Genomic DNA, 23880 nt, shown 5'->3' with positions numbered 1-23880 from the left:
ACAGGCTTCTACAGTCTGGCTAAAAATATACCCCATTATTTAAACATTAATAATTCATAGGGTTTGTGAACACTGAACATTAACATGTGCTCTGTGAAGCTGTGAAGGTCCCTGACTGCCACTAGAGGGAGCCAGACACCACAGGACAAACATTTAACCATCAGTATTTGTGCATGTGAAGTTTTTATTTCTTTGTTTTTGAACATTATTATATTCAACATTACTTTTGTTTTCTGTAAACGTTGAATACTCTCTCACTCTTTTCTTGGAGGGAAGTAAACTTCTCCCAGGTTATTGGCTGGAAAACTGGCAGCTGTACTCATGGAGGTTAAATCTAATCTTTCCTGCACACACACACACACACACACACACACACACACACACACACACACACACACACACACACACCTCACACTCATAAACACACTCTCACTCTTTGTTCCTTTCCTTTCGTCTGCCCATCCCTGATCCATTAGGCACAAAACAAACACAACCAATTGTCCACATTTGGATTCATGCCGACATACGGGCTGGTGTCTGTTTACAGGATGTGTGTGTGTGTGCAGTTTAAACAGGAGTGTTTGCCCTTTGCCTCATATTTTGATCAGCTCTACTTCTTTCCAAATGAATCACCTGGAAACTTCCATCAGAGTAATTTACAGTGTGGTGTGTGTGTGTGTGCTCACTTGTGTGTTCAAAGCCTCCATCTGTCAATGGTGCGTTCAGGGTTCGACAGGATCATGTTTATTGTGCAAGTAGAGCTACAATGATTCATTTATTAATTGATTAGTTTAACGACGTGCGTGCACAAACTTTCAGCACACACCAGTACAAGCTGTAGTTTGTAACTCGCAGTCAGACTAGTGGTGGAACAAGTAGTCGGTTATTACAGGTTATTCATTATTTAAATCATTTACTGTTTTGTATCATTGCAAAATGAAAATACGATGGATTTATTTCAAAATGTTCTGACATTATATAACGGTTAATCACAAAAATATTCAACATATTAATCAATAATAGGAATAGCTTGAATTCAGGTTTTATTTATGGTTGCATCTCTTATGTTTGTCATTTTCTTGTGTGCATAAAGCGGTGAAACGAGTAGTAATCGATCACGATTGATTCATCGTTTAAGTCATTTATTCATCAAAGATACTGAATGGTGCGTTTCTAGTTTGTAGTAATGTAAAGGTTTTCTGCTTTCCTTTGTTTTGTATCAGTGTAAATTGTATATCTTAGGGGTTTGGAGTATTGGTCGGACAAATCAAGCGAATGGCAAAATGTCCCCCTGGGCTCATGGTAAAATGGTAAAAAGCAGCATTGTTCTCAATCTTTTGGACATTTTATAACGATTTAAAAGTATATAAATATTTATCAATAATTCAAACTGCTCCAAGATTCCAAAGGATTTTGTTTTTGATTATGGTTGCAGGTCAACAGTTCAACTTGGAAAATGGCATGGTGTTGTTATACACATGAAATGAGCCTCAATTCTCTAAATACTCCCTCCAAGTCATACAGTGTTCATCCTTCCAATAGTGCAATATTGTTTCTACCCCGTGGAGGCCAGTAACACACACTTACCCACGACTTGATTAACTCCAGTTTCACGGTTGTATGCACCGAGCAGTTTGCTGCAGGCGGTGTTTAGCATTAGCAGTGGTTAGATCAGCAGCACAGGGACACAAAGATTGATGAAGACAGAGCAGAGATGGGAACAAGGGACCTGGAAGGATGTAGAAAAAGCAGCAGATGATAAACAAAGAAAATATTGCAACTGACTGGCATCTTTGCTGCTGACCCACATCTAGAGCCTGACATTATCCCTGAGTTTGCTATTTCCACTCCGAGCAGATACACTGCGAGAGAGTAAAGCAATCATGTCACCGTGAAGACGCCACCAGAGACAACAAGCCAAACTCTTCAACCTTTCGACATAATCATCTTTTGTCTGACTCGTTTAGAATTTCTGATCCATGTACAGAGGAATCACCTGCTGTTAATCCCAGTTTCAGGACAGTCAGATCCTTTAAAGGCGAGTACATTCAAATCATAAGCTCCTCTTACAGATGGAGATAATAAAGGATTAGTCCATTAAGTCCTATCTTAAGTCGCTCTCTGACTGATGACTTATTATGGTGCAGTAACTGGAGTTTGGCCTGTTATAAGCTTCAGACGAAGGCTGAGCTGGAACCTTTTATTTTGAATATGTTGTGTTTTTAAGGCTGTTTGAGAGCATTTGTAAATAAACCGAGCACACTTAAAGATTGGGAATGACGGGGACGGGAAACATTTTTATAGATGGAAAGAATGTGTACTTTAGACATCCAGTTATTTAGCAAAAGCCTTGCAGGTTTGAACAGGTTAATAACGTTTAAATGTGAGCTTTCAGCATCAGTGTATTCTGTGACCTGCTGCTCTAATAAATGCTGCCGTCTGCGGCCGGTGGTGGGCACCACTGTACTGTTGTACTATTCTGCTATAGCCACAGTGATAAGGTTGGGTATCATTTGACATTTTTTAAAGACTTTTTAAGACTACTACAATGTTTCTGTAATACTACCAAAACAATCTTTTTCAATACCTTACTTGGAGGGGAAAGTCCACATCCATGCTAGTGTGATTAGACACAGCAGTGCTTTGAGCTAATTACTAATATCAACATGCTAACATGCCGAGGTTTAGCAGGTATGACGTTTACCATGTTTACCATCCTAAATGAGTGTGTTAGCATGTAAACATTTGCTAATTAGCACTAAACACAAAGTACAACTGAGGCTCATGGTTCTTAGTATTACAGGTATTCGACCTGATGACGGTGCTACATGAAAAGTTATTGGGTCACCAAAGTTACTACAATTCATCCTGATGGGGACATACATGTGTGCAACACAGTTCATGGAAATCTATCAAATAGGTTTTTAAACCGCAAATGTTAACCTCATGGTGGCGCAAGAGGGAAGTCAGTGGATCACTAAAGTCAGGAGGATTCATCCTCTGGGGATTATGAATGTCAATCCAACCATGAATTGAGATATCTTGACCAAAGTGTTGGACCGACTGATATATTTATCTTAATCAATCTATGGTCGTTAGGAGATTAGCGAGAGTTTTATTTACAGGAGTTAAATACACGGTCATTATGTACAATTATGTGTAGAGTGTTGCTTACATTAGATGCTGCAGTTAATGCCATTCAAGTCAGGTCCAAATGTTCATTCATTTGTTGGATCACACCCAGAGGGAAATATCTGGGGCACAAGCTGTAGAGCAGCTGTTACGCTTAAAAGATAGTACAACATACAAAACGCATACCCTTATGTGAGGTTTGCACATTTCCTTTGATATAAATCATCTTCAGGCATACAGTAAATACAATATGTTCGGTCTTGTCAAGAACAGGCTGAAACCTACTGAGAGCCCAACTGCAGATTAATTAATATAATACCAGAGCTAATAACTCCAAAAGGCTGGCTGTTGTATTGAGACAACCTCTCCTCTTCTCTTTGTTATTGTCATGTTGTGGGCGGGACCTCTCTTTCCAAGTAGCCAGTTATGTGTCGCTCACTTCCCAGACAGCCAATAGCAAGACTGCTCTGCGGTCACATGTCCCTGTCCCCTCTCCCATGTTGTTAATATTCAAAGGCTGCAGTTCTACCGACATGAGCTCATCCCAGCACTCCACACACACACACACACACACACACACACACACACACACACACACACACACACACACACACACACACACACACACACACACACACACACACACACTGGAAACACTCAATGAGGCATTAAAAACATGCATTGATAACGTTCCTGAACACACTGACTGTAAACTGTGAATTGATGGAAACATTACAGATCTTCTAAGAACATCTTGTTTTTTTTTAATTGTTTGCTGGTATTAGGTCATGAGGCTTTGTTATATTTAAGTGTAGAGAAAAATCCTTTTTGTCACCTCAGGCAACTCTGGATATTATTTGCTTCTCATTAATTTATGGATGGGGCTTCCCTGACGATAGCTAATTGCACAAAAATCCTAATGGTGTCCCCTTAAGGTATGATTCTCCCATATCTGAGTATATCAGTTTATTATGAATAATGCATTACTCTTAATAATTGATCCATAAGTGTACAGCAGCCTGCATGTACCTTTCCCGTTCATTTCTAAAAACTCAAGTGGAAAATGTTTGTAGTTTATCCAAATCATTATTTTGAATCAAAACATTTACATATGCAGTACATGCAGCCTCCAGCACCCTGTATCCATTCTGTATCACAGGATTCCCCCCAATATCTCTCTTTTGGCTTGTTTGCAAAGACAATAATTAAAAAAAGAAAAGTGTGACTTTGTCTTTGATATCTCACTGACTTACTGTGACTGTTTGTGTCTATGAGATGTTGCACACACTGTAGCCATTAATGGAGGATTAAGGAGTTTGCTCACTAAAAGCAAAGCAATGCTGATTTTAATCCAGTTAATTTAAAATGGTGTCTCCATGTGACAATGTAACAGCATAATGGACTTTTTATTCATTATATTTTTATATATTTAGACCTGATGATGGCGTAACATTAATTTTACAGTACTTGTCCACAAAAATATTTTACAGTATTAATGTACAATGAAAATCCTTTAAAATTTATTTAAGTTGTGGTCGATAAAGTACTGAATAGTTTTGTTTGCCTGTCTTTTTTGCTAAGCTGCTGTAACGGTACCATTTCCTCTGGGGACCACGAGTGTCAACACAACACACAAGTTAAATATTCTTGACTTCTGATCTCGACTTTATGCTGATGATTAGTTGTTCCTGATTGCTGTCTCAGTTTAACAATACAAGATTCAGACAGTTTTTGAAAAGCTAAAACTGTGATGAAAGTAAATTTAGATCAGCGAGAGATGAATTCATCGTCAGCTCTTGTTTTGAGAAGAACATTTGGGATCAAGCAGCGAAGAGGCTGAGTGAGAGAAGTTTCATAACAGGAGCATCATGGCTGCACACTTACTGCACTCACACACTGTGTTATACTGGACACCCAATGTGTGTGTGTGTGTGTGTGTGTGTGTGTGTGTGTGTGTGTGTGCTGTAAGTACTGTGTGAAGTATCATCCTCCCTTTCTCTCTCTGTATCTCTCACCAGCTGGTACTAAGCAGAGGTATTCATCCATCCCTACTCCCTCCTTTTTTTCTGCTGTCCCAGCTGCTCTCTCTACCTCTCTCTGCCTCCTCCTTTCTCACCCATCCTCCTCCTCCTCCTCCTCCTCCTCCTCCCCCTCCTATCTCAACCTCCTTTCCACCGTCATTCCCCTCCTGTTCATATGTCCCGGCGAGACGTCGCGAACTGAGCGTGTGAGTGTACATAGAGGATGGCTCAGTGCTCAGGTGCAGGCAGCCGGCTCTGGGAACCAGTCAAGCAGGCAGCAGGACCAGTTTATTTACCCAGACGACAGAGCACTCTGCTGGGTTAAAGGCTGGAGCCCCTTTCTTGGACCTCCAACCCTGGAGCTCTTCCTATAACTGTTTTTATACATTATTCTTAATCAAGAGGACAATTTCCCCTTACGGTGGATCATATAAATAAATAGTTTTTTTGTATTTGCTATGATTGGCACTTGTTTTGCACTTTGAGCGCTGAGAAGTGGAAGCAGCTGCCTTCACAGCGGCGGAGCTTGAGGAGCGTGTCCTGTCTCTGCCCTGCCCCAAACTGGACCTTTGCATCTGCACAGTGTGGATAGCTGCTGAGGGAGATAAAGAACAAAAGAAAGAGGGAAATCTTGAAAACAAGGAGAAGAAAATCCTTCCCTCTCACACACCTGTGACGGCTACTTCTCTGACAAAAGTACGGCCGAGGATATAGGAGGAACACAAAAGATAATTAGGAGCTAAGAAGAAAAGGCTAAAGAGGAGACTTTGGGTGCACACTCCATCCCTTCATTCATCCCTCCTTCTCCCGTTTCCCACCTGTGAGGATTAATTGGACTGGAGCAGCATGGCGCATGCTGCCTCACAGATAAAGAAAAGGGCGGATGAGAACCTCAACACTGTAGAGGATGAGAAGGAGAAGAAGAAGGCGGCGAGGAAGCGTTCCCGCGAATTAAAGAAAAAGGTAGAGAAAGAGGATGAGGAGAGAAGGAGAAAAAATACAAGAGAAAAAGAAAGTAATGGAGGAATGAGAGCTGACACAGGGGAGAGAGAGAGAGAGGCAGGCGTGAGACGAGTCGGTCTAGTGGGGTCTCTTTTGTCATGATGCAGTCTCTTCACACACACACACACACACACACACACACACACACACACACACACATTCATGCACATACACACCCAGTGTGATAAGAGGGTGGTCCCATTGGGAATACTGGGAGGTGGGGTGAGAGGGTGAAAAAGACAGTGAAAGATGGATGAGAAGAGCGCACGGACAGGGAAGAAAAGAAAAGATAACAGGATTAAGCTATAGAGGGCAGATTGGTATTTTAGGCAGCGGTGTTGCTATTAATATGTGAAAGAGACAGTTCACTTGTGCTGCTGTTATACAATATTCCACTGAGTAGACATCAATGTTGTCTTTAGTTCTTCAAAAAAATCTAAAAATAATAAAACATAATTTCAAAAATCCTTTCACACACACACACACACACACACACACACACACACACACACACACACACACACACACACACACACACACACACACACACACACACACACACACTTTCAATGAGTTTGTTCTGTAATAAAACCTCCTTATATGTTCAGGTTTACCCCTCTTTGATAGGTCACCCCACTCCATCTCCATGTTAACTTTCTTGAATAAGAACATTTTTCTTTATGTCGACACGCTTTAAAATCCCTCCTCCCCTGCTTCATCTCCCCTTCATCTGATATGTAGTAATGTGTGTTTTCTGGATACTTTGATTTCAAATGTGTGTGAATGCGTACCGGAGCCAGGAAGCCTCAGCAGTCACACCCTGCGGTTAGGTGTGGGTTGTTTTTTTGTGTGTGTATGTGTGTGTGTCTGTGTGAGTGCACATGCACCATTGTGCAAGGACAGAGTTAAGACACACACAAACGTGCATAAGGTGATCAATAGGTTTGACTTGGTATCAATAATCATTCTCAGTGCTTCACAAAATGATTTCAGTGGAGTTGATGTTGAGTGTTTGAATAACTCTGTTGACCTGTGTGTGTGTGTGTGTGTGTGTGTGTGTGTGTGTGTGTGTGTGTGTGTGTGTGTGTGTGTGTGTGTACTAACTGTGATTAGGCCTTGTTAAAATCATTTGTGTTTGCTTGAGTATGTACATGCTGACATTTGGGTGTGTGTGTGTGTGTGTGTGTGTACATGCTGACTAGCCCCTGGCTATCATTAGTCTGGGGTTAGCCACCTGTCACAAAGAGTCAATACCAGTGACCTCATTTGCATCAAGGTCAACATGGATATAGAGGTGACTTCCCGTGTTGTGAGCTAGTTGTCGGGTAGTCATACAGAGTACATGATGCCTCGGTGAAGGAAGTTTCCCACCGGTTTATAAACTTGTGACACCGATGTTAATGAGTACACCGGACATCTTACAAGAAAAGAAGTTTGCCGTTGTTTCCCAGGGCCTGCTCTGGTCTTTAATGTTGGATGACTGTATGGCCATACTGCAGGTTTCCACCCAGTACTGCGTCGGCTTCAACTGCTTCGTCTGACGCTTCAGACCTAAAGTTAACAGATTGCCTCATTTACTTCAAATCCTTACTCTTGTCCCATGATGAGTGGGACTCTGCTGCTGCTGCTGTACAGGGCGGAGACTTTCCGTATTTTAATTGTACAGACCGTCGTCCGACTAGTACAAATAATGCACTTTACAAATTGGAGTTTCTTTATGTGAAGAACATATGCGCTAATAATTAGTTGTGAAAAGTAACAAATGTTTTTATTTTTATCTATTAAAAAGGAAATGGAATAGCAAAACAACGGTGGGGGCAAGTAATGTTATGTTATGTGTATGACTGAACACCGTGTAACACCGGCTACTGTGGCAAGCCTATGTGTGTGTCAGCTGCGAAGCCCCGCCCTTCATAAAACGGAGCGAAGGAGAGAATGTGAATGCACAAAGTAGACAGTACAAACTCAAACGTGCAAATACATGAGATCAAGAGCATAAGCGTTTAGTTTATTTAATAAAAGAGACCTTGAATTTCAGACAGTGCGCGGGGCTCCGTTGGCGGGGTGCAGCGCCCCTCCAAGACAATGGTAGGGGAAACACTGGTCTACGTCCAAGTGACACATTTGTAGTAATTATGACTTTTGTCCATCAAGAATAAAAGAGGAAGTTGGGTAATAAAATCCCATTTACTCTTTATGAAGCACCTTAAACCAGCATTTGTTCTAATGACCAGCAGGGGGCGACTCCACTGGTTGCAAAAAGAAGTCTGATTGTATAGAAGTCTATAAAAAAAGGACCATACTTCTTACTTGATTTATTACCTCAGTAAACATTTTTCTAATGAGTTTATGGTATTAATCGTTAGTTTCAAGTTTTCTTTAGTACAGCATGATATTATGATCCCATTTAGAGTAAAATAAACCATAGATCGCTACCACAGTGTTGTCCGGTTTGGGTAATGTTTGTGTTTTCGTTTTAGAAATATAACCCTTTCAGTGTGTTTTTTTGTGATTTTTCAGTGTTCCGTTGTACTTTGCAACAACGTGCCTCTTCTGCTTCCAAAAAAACTAAATGGCGACAACCAAAATGCCAAACCCGAGGCTTCTAAACCGTATTACACAGACAAATGGTTGACGTCACAGTGACTCCTACACCTTTTTCTTTTACGATTTATGGTCGGATCAGAAAACGCGTGTGTGTATTTCTGAAGGGCAGTGACCAGCTCAATACTTTTGTTGTTTAGTTTGAAGAACTTGTTGCATAATGGACATTATTATTGTGTTGTTATTGTCGTTCACAACAAAATAAAAGATCCTATTTTAATCTTAACCGTCCTTTTGTTAACAAGTTCTTCAATTAAAAAAACTCAATAGCTTTGCTTGTCAATAGCCTCCCAACGAGCACCTTTAACAGTGTCATGTTGCTACAAAGAGATAAACGTTAGAATGTGTCCTTGTAAAGTAATAATGAACAAAAAATTTGCAATTCTGTCGGTAATATTGCAAAGCGATAACAGAATATTTATATAGACAAGAAAACGATAATGGTTTTCGTATTTAATCCCATTCGCGTAACTGCCATGGTTTCCACCAATATTGTAAATTACATTACATCCGAGGTTTGACACAAGTATCGATTTGAAGGCATCGATCCTTCCTCAGCATGTTGGATGTGTAATAGATCTGCTGCATAATGACGTGCTTTCATCCAACACTGTGGGAGGAATTCAAGGCTGAACTCTTTTAAATGTTGACATTGAGGATTCTGAATAGCATGAATGTGACCAGGAATGGAGGAGGGAGGTTTGACCTTGAGGCTGGAACTTGAGTGATCACAGATTTATGGTTTCTCTAATAAGGCAACAGGTGAGGGAAACGTGTTGCTGTGGTATTGTTTGTGTATGGGGTGACATCAGCAGTTTCTCTGTCTTTGTTTGTAGCGTTATGTGTTAGGGAGGGTATCAGCTATCCTGGGCTCACTCAAGGTAAATCTATAACCCTGTCTACCCGAGGACAACTCTCACTATCCTCTCACTCCTCACATCACATCTCCTCAATTACCTTTTCTTTTCCTCGTTCAGCTCACTTCTCGGTCTCTTGGCTTTTTGTCTCGCTCTCAGACAGCGATTTAAGAGATACTCTGCTAGACACACGCCCTTTATCTTTTAGTTCTCCTTCTCTTACTCACTCTCTTTTTTGTTGTGAAGGGATAACAATTTGTGAATTATACCTATTTGTGTTATTTCTAAGAGTCACATGAGAAGATCAATATACAATTTTGTGTCTGTAGCCTACGTAAAGTACAGAGTCGGAGTCAGAACCTGTTAGCATAGCATAGCTTAAAGACTGAAGGCAGGTGGAAACAGCTTGGCCTGGCTTTGTCTAAAATCAAACAAATAAATATAGCCTACTTCTGAAGTTGTCTTATTCACATGATGTATCTTGTTTGTTTAACCCATACATGAAGAGAAATGTGGGGGACATGTGAGCGATTGGTCAGTCTAGCTAGTACTATAGCTAGCAAGCTAATCTGCTAGCATGTCTACTGATGGCTGTTCGAGCTGTTATCACAATGTTTTACTATTCTAAATGCAACTACACTAATAACTAATTTACTAATTAACAAGTAGTATTTAGTTTAGTTTAATTATTTAAGTGGTTGTTTAGACAAACAGAAATGTATAATGTCAATTTGTGGTTTTATATGAAGTTATGTACTGTAGCTATTTCTCTGAACTACTTGGTCTATAATGAGCTTATTTTCGTTTCCTCCCTGCCTCCTGCTAGAGTTCATACATTTTAAAATATATTCTCCACTGCGTGTAATGTCATTCCTTTCGTTTTAAATTGATTACGAATGCATTCCACAAATGCTGGGTGCTGTGTGATGTGTTTTATGGTTCTTACTGGAAGCTGAAAAACAAATCCATGCATTACAAGCACCACTGAGACCAATGCACCATGCAGCAGCTGCCATTAAAGCTATTAGCTGCATGCTTCAAACAAACATATAGCCCACTATTGAACTACAAGCCATGTTGTGTTTTGTGTTGTGTCTCTTGTAGCATTGCAGTCATCCCTGCTTTCAGGTTGATTGGCTGGTAAACTGACTAACTTGTACTCTCTTGGTAGTCTGATTGACTTATTCATTAAGAGGCTTCTTGGCTGATTAATTGCTCCGTTAAGTTTTTGTCCGGCTGACTGACCAATAAAACTACATATCACAGTCTTTAATATTAAGTGCATATTTGGGCATTACCTTCTCCTCCTATGTTTGAGCATTATTCATTTTGAAAACTCTAACACCAATATTGATATTGTGCTGAAAGCCATCTGTGTGTTGACCTTCCAAGGCAGTGGAAGTGGATAATATTTCTTTCAGCGCGGAGTGAGAATTGGCAACAGAACCAAGTCGGTGTGTGTAACCAAATGGGCTTCAAGGCAGAGAAGTGTAATGAAAACACTCAGTCAGAATTGTTGCCATCATTTCCCTTCCTCCAGCTTGTTTCCTTTATCATTATGGATATTATGCTTTTAGTGACGCGTTACTCCAGACTCTGAAGCAGTCGGTGGCGGCTTCCCCTCACCTCTACTGTGTCCTTTGTCTTAAATAACCCCCACTCTCACACACACACACACACACACACACACACACACACACACACACACACACACACATGCATAGAAGCAAACTCATGATAACCTCTTTTATGCATTGGGTATTACAGGGGAGTCACAAAAGAAAATAAGCCTAAAATGGGATTATTCAACATCTTTATCGAAATAATATAGAGCAATACTGTCAATGTTAATGATATGTGTAGATTATGAAACAAAAGGACATAAAACAGAGGTTAACGTCTATACATTCTAGGTCGTTCCACCTCCAGACTATTGGATGCATTGCCATGAAATTTAGTAAAAGTTATGTCCCCCTCAGGATGAGTTGTAATAACTTTTAGGATTCATTAACATTTCATCCAGCGCCATCATCAGGTCAACATTTTTAATTGATTCAATATGACCAAATTCCTGCAAAACTAATGACATTCCCATCAGCCTCAGCTGTACTTTGTGCCTCACGGAGCCAGCGTGGCTGCAGACTTGCAATTTCAACCAAATGAGAAAAAGATGTGGTTGTTAAAGATGTTTGAGAAGATGAGGATTAGATGACTGAAGAAGATTTTACCTGCATCAACATTTACATGGCAGCGATTGACATTCAACAAAGATTGCATAGAGGGATGACTGATGACTGGGATGTCTGTTGTTTTGGAGCAAGAGGAAAATCAGCGAGGGGGGGGGGCGGGGGTGGTGCAAATGCGGCTTCTTCTGAGGCTTATTTTTGGGAAGAACTCAATGCTGGCTTCTTTTTTTTCATCTGCAGCCCCAACCCTACCCCCCCTACCGCCACCATATCTCTCTTTATCGTTCTCTCTCTCACTGCCTCCCTCCCTCCCTGCTTCTCTGTCAGCTGGCAGGAGGCTTTATTGTTCTGCCACACTTCTGCTTCTAGGGTTGGGGGGGGGCCAGACACACACACACATACACACACACATAGGTCCCTTGTGACCAGGCATTGTACCATTTTAATCCCCTGACACTTATTTAAGCCAAGATTCATATCTGTAGCCCGCTCCTTCTTGCTGCTCTACATCTCTTTGTTCCCTGTACGCCACCACATCTCCATTTAAACATTACATTCTTACACTTATTTAAATGTATTTCCGTCGTTATTGTACATTTATATGAGTGTGTAGAAGGTTGCATTACACTTTTAAGAAAGATAATATTGTATATATGAAAAGAATATTTTGAGTGAACGTCTCGTCTTTTGTGTCTTTCATACGATCAACGAAGATCCATCAAGCTTTACAGTTTGTGTTCATTGAAAAGCATGCCTGCACAAAATGGTACGATACATAATTATAATTGTTGCGCCATGCTGTAATTTCTGCATAGATTAAGCAGATTCGTGTGAGCATTCATGATGTTTTACTGTTTTTACTGGTTGATTAATTTTTTTATTACATTTTCAAGCAAAATTGACAAAATATTTGCAGGTTCAAACTGACAATTTTTGTTTTTTTCACAGTTTTTCTGAGCAAGTTCAGTTTTCTCACATTTCATTAACTAAATGATTGATTCCTTGAGAAAAGAATTGGCAGATTAACTGATAATGGAAATGAGTTGCACCCTGCTTCTACTCCACTCCACCTCTTCCATCAGTCACGTTATCAATCACTGTGTCCCCAAAAGGCGATTGGTTGTGCTGCAGTTAAACGGAAACACAGGAAATTATAAGTGTGGGTGTGTGTGTATGTATGTATGTAAAATCAGAAACAAATCAATAACACAAAGTACAACTGATTTTTCTGCAGACGTTTACCACCACGTCTTTCTGTTTGACGGCGAGAGAAGCAGAATACTGACGGATGAAAGAAAATGTGAAAACTGACTCAATAAAAGATCTATAAAACGTAATCCTCAAGGGACTTGTCGACATGAAACCCTCTCCTTCATCATCTCCAGTGTTTCAGTTTTTTGTAGCGACTTACAGAAACCGAGCTGAAATATTCATCACACAGTGACGGGCTAAAGAAACTTGTTTCTGTCATCAGAAGAATGCGTCATGAGTCAATTTCGAGATACATTTTTAAATTGAACGGGAACACATGGAAAGCATCCACAGAGCACCAGATGCCAACACTGACAATCTGACAGCACTCGGCAAACATGACAAAGTCGAAAACGAGTGACCTAACTGAGGAGAGAGCGTTATGAATTATAGAAAGACTCAATTATGGAGAAGAGGGGGAACGGCAGCTGGAGTAAAGAGAAGATAGAATAGAGAGCCGAGATGAAATCCGAAAGGAAAGTGGAGAGTTAGAGGAGGGGAGATGTGAAGAGGGGAGAAGAGGTGTTGGATAGGAAGGCACTCGTGTTTTTATGCCACCCTCACGGCACCAGACCCTAATGTTCCCTGTAACACGACTGTAGAGGGGAGGGGGGCGGTTGCTGGGCCACAGGATTGGTGCAGAAACTACCAAGCATCGTGATTGGTGGATGGAGGACGACAAGGAGGGGGTTGTTGAGGGGGGAGAGAGGTAAAACATTATGCATCCCCAACATACTGCATAAAAGAGATCGGGACGAGAGAGGAGGATGAAATCAAATTAAAATGAAGGGGAATCAGAGAGAGAGATGGAGGAGAGCGATTGATGAAGTGGCAGAAAAAGAGGAGGGAATTGGAGAGTGGAGAGAGAGAGAGTGGCGGAGAAGATGAGGATGTTGTTAGTGAGGCCTTTCATCCTCCTTTGCTCTGCCTCCCTGCAGCTCTCTCTTCTCTCTAAAGTGGAAGATCGACACTAAAAACTGGGCCAGTCTATTCATTTAGAAACACACACATACCAACAGCAGATTAAACCCATGCCCATTTTACTGAACACTCCACTGTTTTTTCCTTTTCTACTGCCAGATTAGTGTTTAGCACAGTATATTGAATTAATCTGACTGAAATTAGATATCTCCTTGTTTATACATGTGCAGCTTTTACAGGAGGAGTTTCTGTTGTACGTAGCAGAGTTTTGTTGCGATTAATGTCGTCCAAATTAAATTAAATAGTTTTTCTTGAGCCATGAATTGTGGTAAGTGTTGAAATGAGCCCTGTAATACACTGTTGATCTCTCCAGGGTGTACAGAGCCTTGCTCTGGCAGGAATCGGTAATCCCTGTGTGTTTGTTTAAAGAAATATCGGTGAGATTATGTGTAAAAGGAAAGAAACGGTATTGCGATGTGTGTCGTCCTCACATGTCAGGGTGTCTTTATATTAGATGCTTACAATACAAATATATGTTTTAGATAAAGCTACGATCAGGAGAAGTACTTTCACATCATATGAGAAGAGAGAAAAACAAAGAGACAGGATTATTTGATGTTTCTACCCCTCGTGTGTGCTCTCAGTGGGTGAGGTGTTGATGCATGGCACAGAGTCACGACACAGACAGGATGTGAGTCTGTGTTTGTGTATCCGCTTTTTTATTGTCAGGGGGTAGCGGACATTTTGAAGGTGAGAAGCAGGGAGGAGACCAGTCTGGATCAGACAGACAGACAGGCAGACAGACACACAGACTGACTGTATTACTCACATATAGAGAGAGAGGATCCAGCTCCTGTGTGGACGGAGGGCGGTTGCATTGTAAACTGTTGGCACTATTAATGGGACCAACCAACTTCAACAACGTCGACCGCTCTCATTGGCTGTCATTTAGGCCGAGAGCTGTAACGAGTAGTCGAGCAATTGATTAGTCGAGCGATACAGAAATAATTGCCAACTAATTAATAATCAATTAATCGTTTGAATACTTTGTTCATGCAAAAATGGAGATTTCCTGCTTTGTCGCTGTTTTATATCATATTAAAGTGAATATCTTTGGGTTTTGGACTGACAAAACAAGACATTTAAAGACTTTGGACTTTGAGAAACTGGGATGGACATTTTTCCCTGTTTTCTGACATTTGACACATGATTCTAGAAAATAATCGACAGATTAATCAATAATAAAAATAATGGTGAAATGCAGCCCTAATTAGGCCACATTTTTAAAAGACTTGGTGGAGTGTGGGGGAACAATACCGCTCACCTGCAGAGCAGTCGCCCAACAATAAACTCCTATAACATCTTAAACTGAACAGACATTCCTTATTAATCTCGTACGTTTTGTTAACTCACACTGCACGTTTAATCTGCCTCTCTGACCATGACCATGCTCACACTGAACGTGAGCGAGGAGCCTCTGTAGGTTGTGTCTACTGACGATTCCAGTTGGTTCAAACTATGTTGACTTAAAAGGGAGAAAGGCAGCGTTACTTTGTGCAGATAGTAAGAAGAAAAAACATGCAGCTGCAGTTGGCTAAAAGATGCAAACGTTATAGTTTCAGTTCTGCAGCAGAGTTTTGTGTTCAATGTTAAATCAGCAGTCACCACCAGCGGAACTGCAGTTTCATGTAAAATACTACTCTCCAATATTATTATAAACTTTAGTGAGCTTGTTTTAATAGATCTTCGGACAGCAGCCATGAGGCAAATCAGAACATGGAACTCCTCAAACTGTAAGAGCGCTAACCAAAGAAAACCAACCGATCGCCAGGAGCCCGATCGTTCGAGGCTGGCAAACCTGTTCAGGGAATCTATGTTACGAAAACTGGATTCCAAGATAGCACCCCATTCATATCATCAAGAAAATGGGCTCTTTAGTTACATTATCAAACTGTTTATTATGCTATTAGATTATTGTTGTTAATGCATAAAGATGTAAGATACATTTTAATGTTTTACTGGCTGCATTACATCTAATTATATTAATTTGTTATGGTTTAATTTACTGTATAACAATGCATTGTACTTTATTTAAGAATGTTTTTCAGATATGTCTTCTGTAATGTTTGTCTGTGGGATAACGCCAAAATCATCTCACAGTTCAGTGCTGCTCCAGGGGTCCAGGATGATTGCCCGCCCTTTGCCCATTGCATGCTGGGATAAGTCTCAACCTCCCCTCCCCCTGAATAAGTGCACAGGAGGATAGGATGGATGCATGTAGTGTGTGACTTTCACAGTACAGGATTGCAGTGGGCTACTATGAGACTCTGGTGTGCTAACGCTGCATTCTTGCGTTTTGTTTCTAAGGTTTCGTAGTTTATTCATGTCCTGGCCCACTAACATCCTGCAGCCACTCAGGATTTATGGAGCCAAAAACATTGTCCTCATTTACACAATTCCCTACTCCCTCTCTCTGTGCATGTTTGCATTTCTTCTTCTCTGCAGTATAAAGCTCGCTACACTTTTTCGTCTTTCACTTGTAGAAATCTATCTCATTTCTAATCACGCACCGGATTAAAAGAGTTTATAACTACTGACTTCCAAGGTTTTACAAAACAAAGCTTTTGTAGTTCTTTATGAAAGAAATAAAGCATGAGAGCCATATTTTGAAAGCATGAGATCAACAATGCGCCCCTGTGGCCTTTCAACTGGTTTACTCCCTTCGGTTAAAGCCAGTTTTTCTCCAATACACATTTATCTGAGAAACTTCCTCTTTTTCCCCGTGGTAAAACAGTCTATTTGAGCTCAGGTTTTTCAAAAACACTCTGACATTTATCTCAGTTACCTTTACACATTCAATGTTAAACCAGGTATAGCAAAAATTAATGAAATCATTTAAATTAGTTTAAAGTGGCATAGAGTAGCAGCATTAAAGAAATAATAATAATAATTCACCATTAAAAGGCTAAGATAAAAATATATAAATATCACCATTAAAAGGCTAAAGTAAAGAGATATAAAATATCACCATTAATAAAGGCTAAAGTAAAGAGATATAAAATATCACCATTAAAAGGCTAAAGTAAAGAGATATGTTTTTAGTTTACCTTTGAAGATACTGAGCGAGCTTGCCTCCCTAATGTCTGCAGGTAAAGTGTTCCATAGCTTTGGTGCATAATTGCAAAAGACTGCATCCCCGATTTTCTTTTGGATGTTTCTGGGAACATTTAATAAACCAGTAGTGCAGGGGTGGGGAGCCTCCGGGCCGTTTACGGCCCGCAAGACCATTTGATCCGGCACTCGAGGTAATTCATAAACACACGCAAAAAATCAACTAGGAAAAAAAACAAAAAAATCTAGACAGCAATAGAATAAAATGGGCAACTGACTGTTTTTCCTGGACACGGTCAGGGTCCTTGAACACAACACGAGCGGTCACGTGGTCACGTCATGTCAAAAAACTTCAATATTAAACGAGACTGTCATTGACATCAACGAACGCAGCGTGGCGAGTGTAAACAAGAGAAAGGTGGATGCAGAATGTCGCACTTTTCAGGAGAAATGGACGAACGATGATTTCTTTGTGGAAGTAAAGGCCAATGTGCCTAGTTTGCGGAGATAATCTCGAGCGTCATTACAGCACGAAACATGCCGAACTGCACGAGCTGACATTTCCCCGTTGTGGGACTAATAAAGGATTCTGATTTCTGATAAAACAGAAAGATACATGGATAAGAAAATTGCTTTTTTGCACAGCATGAAAGAAAGGTGAAATGAATGGGCTGTGTCTTAAAAAAAATTGCAGAGGTTATAAATTCAATAACTAGTACGGCCCTCGAAGGATGTTGTAAAAAATAAAATGGCCCTTGATAGGAAAAAGGTTCCCCACCCCTGCAGTAGTGGATGATCGCAATGTTCTTGGGGGCACATAGTTAATTAGAGAGTTGGCAGTGTAACTTGGTCCGGTTCCATTTATGGCTTTGTATACAAGAAGGAAGACCTTAAAATCAATTCTAAAAGTTACTGGAAGCCAGTGTAGAGCAGCCAACACTGGACTGATGTGGTCTCTCCTCTTGGTTCTAGTCAGTAGCCTCGCTGCAGAGTTTTGGATGAGCTGAAGTCTCTCCGTTGTTTCTTTTTGGAGGCCGGTAAAGAGTGCATTACAGTAATCGAGAAATATTAAATAAAAAACTATATTCGGTTGTTTATGTTTTTTTTAATTACCATCCTCATCTAAAACTATGAACTGACCAACACAACTATTTAGCATACTGTTGAGAAAAACTTTGTTATTTGTTACAATAGGAATTGAATTGACGTTTTCCTACAGAACCCGGGAGTTCTGGTTTCACGTCTGCTCTCTATAAGCGAAGGATGAATACAGAATGTAAGATGTTAATGGCAACCACAGCCCAGTGTGTCCACGAGGCCTGAGAGTCAGCAGAGAGGAAACAGCCCTGCTGATGTTGGACATACAACTAAAGTGCCCTATTGATTTTCTGAGCAATACCTTAATTGCCTTTGGACTCTGAGCTGTACAGTTTAAGGCCAATGCTCCTACATTACTTCTCTTCTTCGGTTGTCTCTGTTTACTGTATGTTTATTTATTATTTACTCATCTCATCTCTCTGTTTATTGAGGCCTACAAGTGAAAAACTAATATTTAGCTCTGGAGTATAAAAGTTATTAGAATAACAATATTGATAAGTGCTATTTCATCACAATCGCCACATCTTTCTATAGAGGGTAAAATGTTTCAGTGAAAATCAAAACCTTAATGGAAAATCCCAAAGAATTCTAAAAATGCTAACCTAAATTGTTTTTAATTAGAAATTAAGCTTTTAGTCTATTGATGTGAGCAAAAATATTTTATAAAAAATAAAATAAATAAAGATTCTTGTATTTCTTCTGATCAACCCTCCAAAACCCCAAATATTAAATTTATCTTCCTCATATTTCAGAGGTCAACGTTTTCACTCATCCAGTTAATTAGCTCATCAAATTTGGTACAAACATTCACACAGATGGAGAATTCCTCCAGCGTTGGTAATCCCCGACTTTGCTTCTAGCGCCACCATAAGGTTGACATTATGATCTTTTAGTGAAATATCTCAAGAACTATTGGATGGATCGCCAAGAACATTGGTGCAAACATTCATCGTCTCTAGAGGATGAAATGCAATGACTCTGGTGATCCTCTGACGTTTCTTCTAGCGCCACCATCAGGTCAATATTTCAACTCGTCCAATACTTGGGTTCATGACTAAATGCATGCACACCTAAGGATGGGAATGTGACATTGGTGCAACGTGTGTGCTGTGTGTGCTTTTGGTCCAGGCCAGATGTTAATTTATTCATGACCAATGCTCTGTCTCTGTCAGAAGAGATTAACCATCAGTGCTACTGTAGCTTTCCTTCTCTCTTACTGTACCTGTTTACTTTTACTTTTTTTTTTGCATGGGTGTTAGTATTTGTCGCAGATGTGATGTAAGAGAGAAAGAGAGAGAGTGTGTGTGTGTGTGTGTGTGTGTGTGTGTGTGTGTGTGTGTGTGTGTGTGTGTGTGTGTGTGTGTGTGTGTTTTAAGAAGCCAACAGGATCAATGTCTGTCTTTAGGTGTTTCTGTCTGATTTCCCCTTTGGGCTGGCATAGTGTGTCTACTTTAACAGTCGCCACACACACACACATAGGCGTGCACACAGCCTTACATCAGCACACTGCTTGTATTCCAGCAGCAGCAGCAGCAGCAGCAGCATCATCTGCTGTCTTCCAATGAGAAGATAGCAGACCAGATCTGCCAGCCAATAGCAGGGAGACCTAATGAGGGACGGATCCTGCAGCTGACAATGAGAACAAGTTGAAGGGAGGGTTTGTTGATGCACAAGTCTGATGTCTGGAGTTCCAACGTCTTAAAAAGAGACAAAACAATATGGCCGATTTGTGATTACATATTGAAAGATTTGGAGTCTTCTCACATTCAATTGCAGTGAAATGTGAGCGGACGGAGCAGGGAAGACGAGTTGAAGAGTTTGGACGCTGTGTTTCTATCCTCCTCATATGCTGCTGTGAGAGTACTGAGACTGCAGTAGCCAAGCGGCCAATCAGATTGCAGCACCAGTTTGAGGCAGGACAACACACACATAAACACACACACACATAAACACACGCCTTAATTTGCCCATTTCATTATATATACATTAACAAAAGAGGCAATGCACCCATTCTTATGTAATTCACTCTAGTATAGCCTACATCATTGGTGACAGAATTGATTCTATATTAAAGATTAGTTTTGTGTACTTGTATCACTTTTCTTTACAACAAACTGGGACATACAATTATTACTGTTTACATTTAAGGACAGTCACCACACTTTACTGCTGCAGCAAATGCAATACTACTGAGTGACCACTAGGGACTGATAGTGGACCTGAAAAAAAAGTGTGTGTGTGTGTGTGTGTGTGTGTTGGAGTAGAAAGTATATGTTACAGAATAGAATAGTTTAATATTAACCTTATTAAAATCCAGGATACTAAACTTTGAATTGTGCACTCTGAGTTAACAGGGAGGTTTTCCACCTTGAGATATTCAACATTTTTTACAGAGTATGTTTGTGATTTGTACAGTTTAAGCCACACAAACAACTTTTCATGATGACCTCCTCACACATCCCCAGAATGCTCGTACATTTTATGCCCAACACCTTTTTGTTGTTGTGATATCTCACATTAAAGAATTTATTCGAAACATATTTTCCTACACAAATCGAACAAAGAAGCTTTTCAAATGTTAAATGTCTGGACACAAGCTTTGGCAAAATAACTTTGCGTGAATACAATTTAAATGTTTATTCAATCTGACCAAACATACAATGCTGTATTATGGTATGCACATATATCAGTTAGTTTAATACACAACCCTACTACAACTCTTCATAATTCAAAACTGTGTCTGTAATGTTGAAAGAGGACTAGGGAGGAACGATTTCCCCAAAAATATCTAATTGAGATTATTTTGACTGTTATTGCAATTGCGATATGATTTGTGATATTACAGGGAATTATACTTTCATCATTCTCATTTGTATTAACATGATTATGGAGGGGTTCTTGATCTGTGCCAAACAAAGATGTTTTCTTAAGTCTGTAGAACATGACGTGTAGTACGACAATATTTAATTTAAAACGCTCTTGATTTGAACGCTGCAGTAGACGATATTGCTATTTCCATAAAAATGTAGATTAATGTTTCAGCCCTGACGAGGACCTTCTATGGCGAAGGAACATCTGCATCCATCCCATCACACTGTACTGTAGGTTAATCCAAATGTCAGTGATTATAGTTCTAACAGCAGCCGAGTCTTTACGTCCCTCAACGCTCGACGAACTCGTTGCAGCAGTGCAAATTTAGGAGCTTCAGTTGCCATAGCAACCTCTCCCTCCCTTCCACAGATGTCATAAAACACCAAAGACGGATCATTAAACTGGTGTGTGTCGGTGTGGGGAATGAGTGTGTGAGCCTTTGCCAGCCTCCTTCCAACCTGCAGAAGATACACATTCCTCTGCTTCTAGAACTGAAAGGAATAAACTGATTAGTTGACAAAACAATCTGCTTCCCTCTGCTCGGACATTTTCTGATTCTGCTGGCTGTGATGTGTCAGTTAAACAAGGCTGAGCGAGATGAGTCTTGACTTCACCGAGGTTGACCCACTTCCATTTTTAAGCAGCAAGCAGTCTGATCTTCATCTTCATATTTTTTAGGGAGTAACCGAGCCCTTTGAAGGTGTTCCACTGTACACCAGCTGCTGGGTGAAGCTCCAACGCACGCTGCCTACCAGAATCCTCCATAGAGTCTCTAATGCAACAACATAAAAAACACTGATTAATGGGAACTAATTTGGTCTAATACAGCCATAAAAAAGTAAGTCAGTAAAGTAACTTCAACTTCATGGTCTCAAACACAGAACACACAGAGACAGAGGACACAGACTCAAGTACAAAACACACAAGAAAACACATCAGGTGACAACAGGAAACATAGACAATGCCATTGCTAAATCCATCATCATCAGCCTTCAGTACTTGAATGACTTGAACTAATCATCAGAAGTGTGTGTTAAAATTTGGTAAAAATAATTTGCTGAATCACCTCATCCATAACAGTTTGGTAAGGCAGCCAGACAGTAAAAAGACAAACTGCAGCGCATAGTCAATAAATCCTCCAAGAATCTGTGCTCCCCCTCCCATCAGTTTCATGACTATATCACAAATGCACAATCAAAACTGCAAAAATAAATCTCTCACCACCACCTCTTCCAGCTGATGCTTTCTAGGAGGAGTTATAGGTCCCTGCATTTAAAACCTTTGTAGCAATCTTGTTAACACTGTCTGTGGAACATTTGAGTCAGCTCTTTCTTGCCTAGACCAAAATCCTTATGTGGATGAGGTTAGGATAAAGAGTGGTGCGCTTTGTTTGTTCCTCCATCCTAACCGGGAGAGACAGTGTACACTGTCAAACAGGGCGTGTAAAGACAAATGCTCACCCTGCACTAGTTGTCACCTTTTAGCTTTAATACTGTTTCATGTAAAGACCGGTAAGCTTGTGTTTGTCCACTTTAAACAGCATTTGTTTGAATGTTCCTAATGTGGGCGTCACCGTACTGAAAGGTCAGCTGACTGTTATGCTTATTTGGATAAAAAGGCAGTAATGAGTATGCATGTTGTCCTACGAGCAAGGCTGGCATTAAGTGATTAGACGGATTCAGTGTCGAGCTAACGGAGACTTTAACAGGACGAGTGGCTGTTTTTAGTATTGACCCTGTAATCTGTTGCAGTCATGACTCAGCTCTGGTACCGCTGCATCTGAGGTGATGGAGGAATCTATGCTTTTTTTATTTCCTATTTTTAGACATTCTGGTCTCCATGTATCTGCTCTCATACTATTTTCATTACTTTACCTCTTTTGCCTTTTCTCATTTTGTGGCAGGGGACCTTTCAATCTACATTTTTGTGCAGGTTGTACACATTAAAGTCTGTTTACTAGTTGTATAAAGCATGCCATGGCTCAAGAGGAAGCTCCGCAAAGTCTGATAAATTTTGCTCAGGTGATGTCCCTTATATACAATTTTTATTGAGTGTCAATGGCCAAGGTCACATCTTGAAATGAACTGTTTTGGTTACAAAAACCTAAAAGAAAATTTGAATAACATGAAGAAATGAAGAAAGATTAATATCTTCACATTTGAGACGCTGGATCCAGACAGTGTTTTGAATGTTTAAAAAATAAAATAAATGTGTTTATGAAAATAGTTGTAATTTTATTTTGTTTGAAGAATCAAATAAACTATTTGTAGCTTTAGACTCATGTCTTCAGTTTTCTGATCTGCCACTACTTTGGTTATGAAATAGTTAAAGCTGAAATAATAGATTTTTAATGGAAGATGAACAAGCTCAAATTTAACCAGGATCTAAATCTAACCTAATTGTTTTTTGTGCCAAAACCTTAACCATAGTGTGCGACAACTACTTTATGTTCAAGCAGTGATTTGCAACAGTTTAAAGCCACTGACGTGATGTCAGGCCAGAAAACGATAATATGTGTCGAATAGAAAAAACGATAATTTGGAGGACTTGTTGGTATTTGTGGTGTTAGCGGGACAGTGCGGATTTCAAGACACTTGTGCCGATTACTTCATGACCTTATTAGCTCCAGAGCGACTCACAGACTCAGTACTGACCAGCTTCTCTCACTGCTTTTAACTCTCACTGGTGAGGGAATGTCAGACTTACTGACTGGCGAGCCCTTTTACAAGTTACCTGATGCTCTGCACCTCTAATACCTGAGGAATCCAAATCCTGCTAATCTTCCTGCTAATCTGTCTGCTGGGCTCTGAGCCTAAAGCCTCAGCA

General features: G+C 40.2%; 1 protein-coding gene across 4 annotated transcripts in view; it reads left to right on the top strand.

The window, feature by feature from the left end:
- The first annotated feature begins 5333 nt into the window (after positions 1 to 5333).
- The window catches only part of LOC115024459 (ankyrin-3-like), a 110627-nt gene continuing 92080 nt past the window's right edge, over positions 5334 to 23880 (top strand). For all 4 annotated transcript variants that reach the window (XM_029456021.1, XM_029456020.1, XM_029456019.1 and 1 more), the window contains exon 1: positions 5334 to 6116. In XM_029456021.1, the coding sequence (XP_029311881.1) occupies positions 6000 to 6116 (117 nt within the window). In that variant the 5' untranslated portion in view covers positions 5334 to 5999. The remainder of the gene's footprint in view (positions 6117 to 23880) is intronic.

Source organism: Cottoperca gobio, chromosome 19 (assembly GCF_900634415.1).
Source record: "Cottoperca gobio chromosome 19, fCotGob3.1, whole genome shotgun sequence".
Classification (NCBI taxonomy): Eukaryota; Metazoa; Chordata; class Actinopteri; order Perciformes; family Bovichtidae; genus Cottoperca; species Cottoperca gobio.
This window is presented reverse-complemented; position numbering and strand designations above follow the sequence as displayed.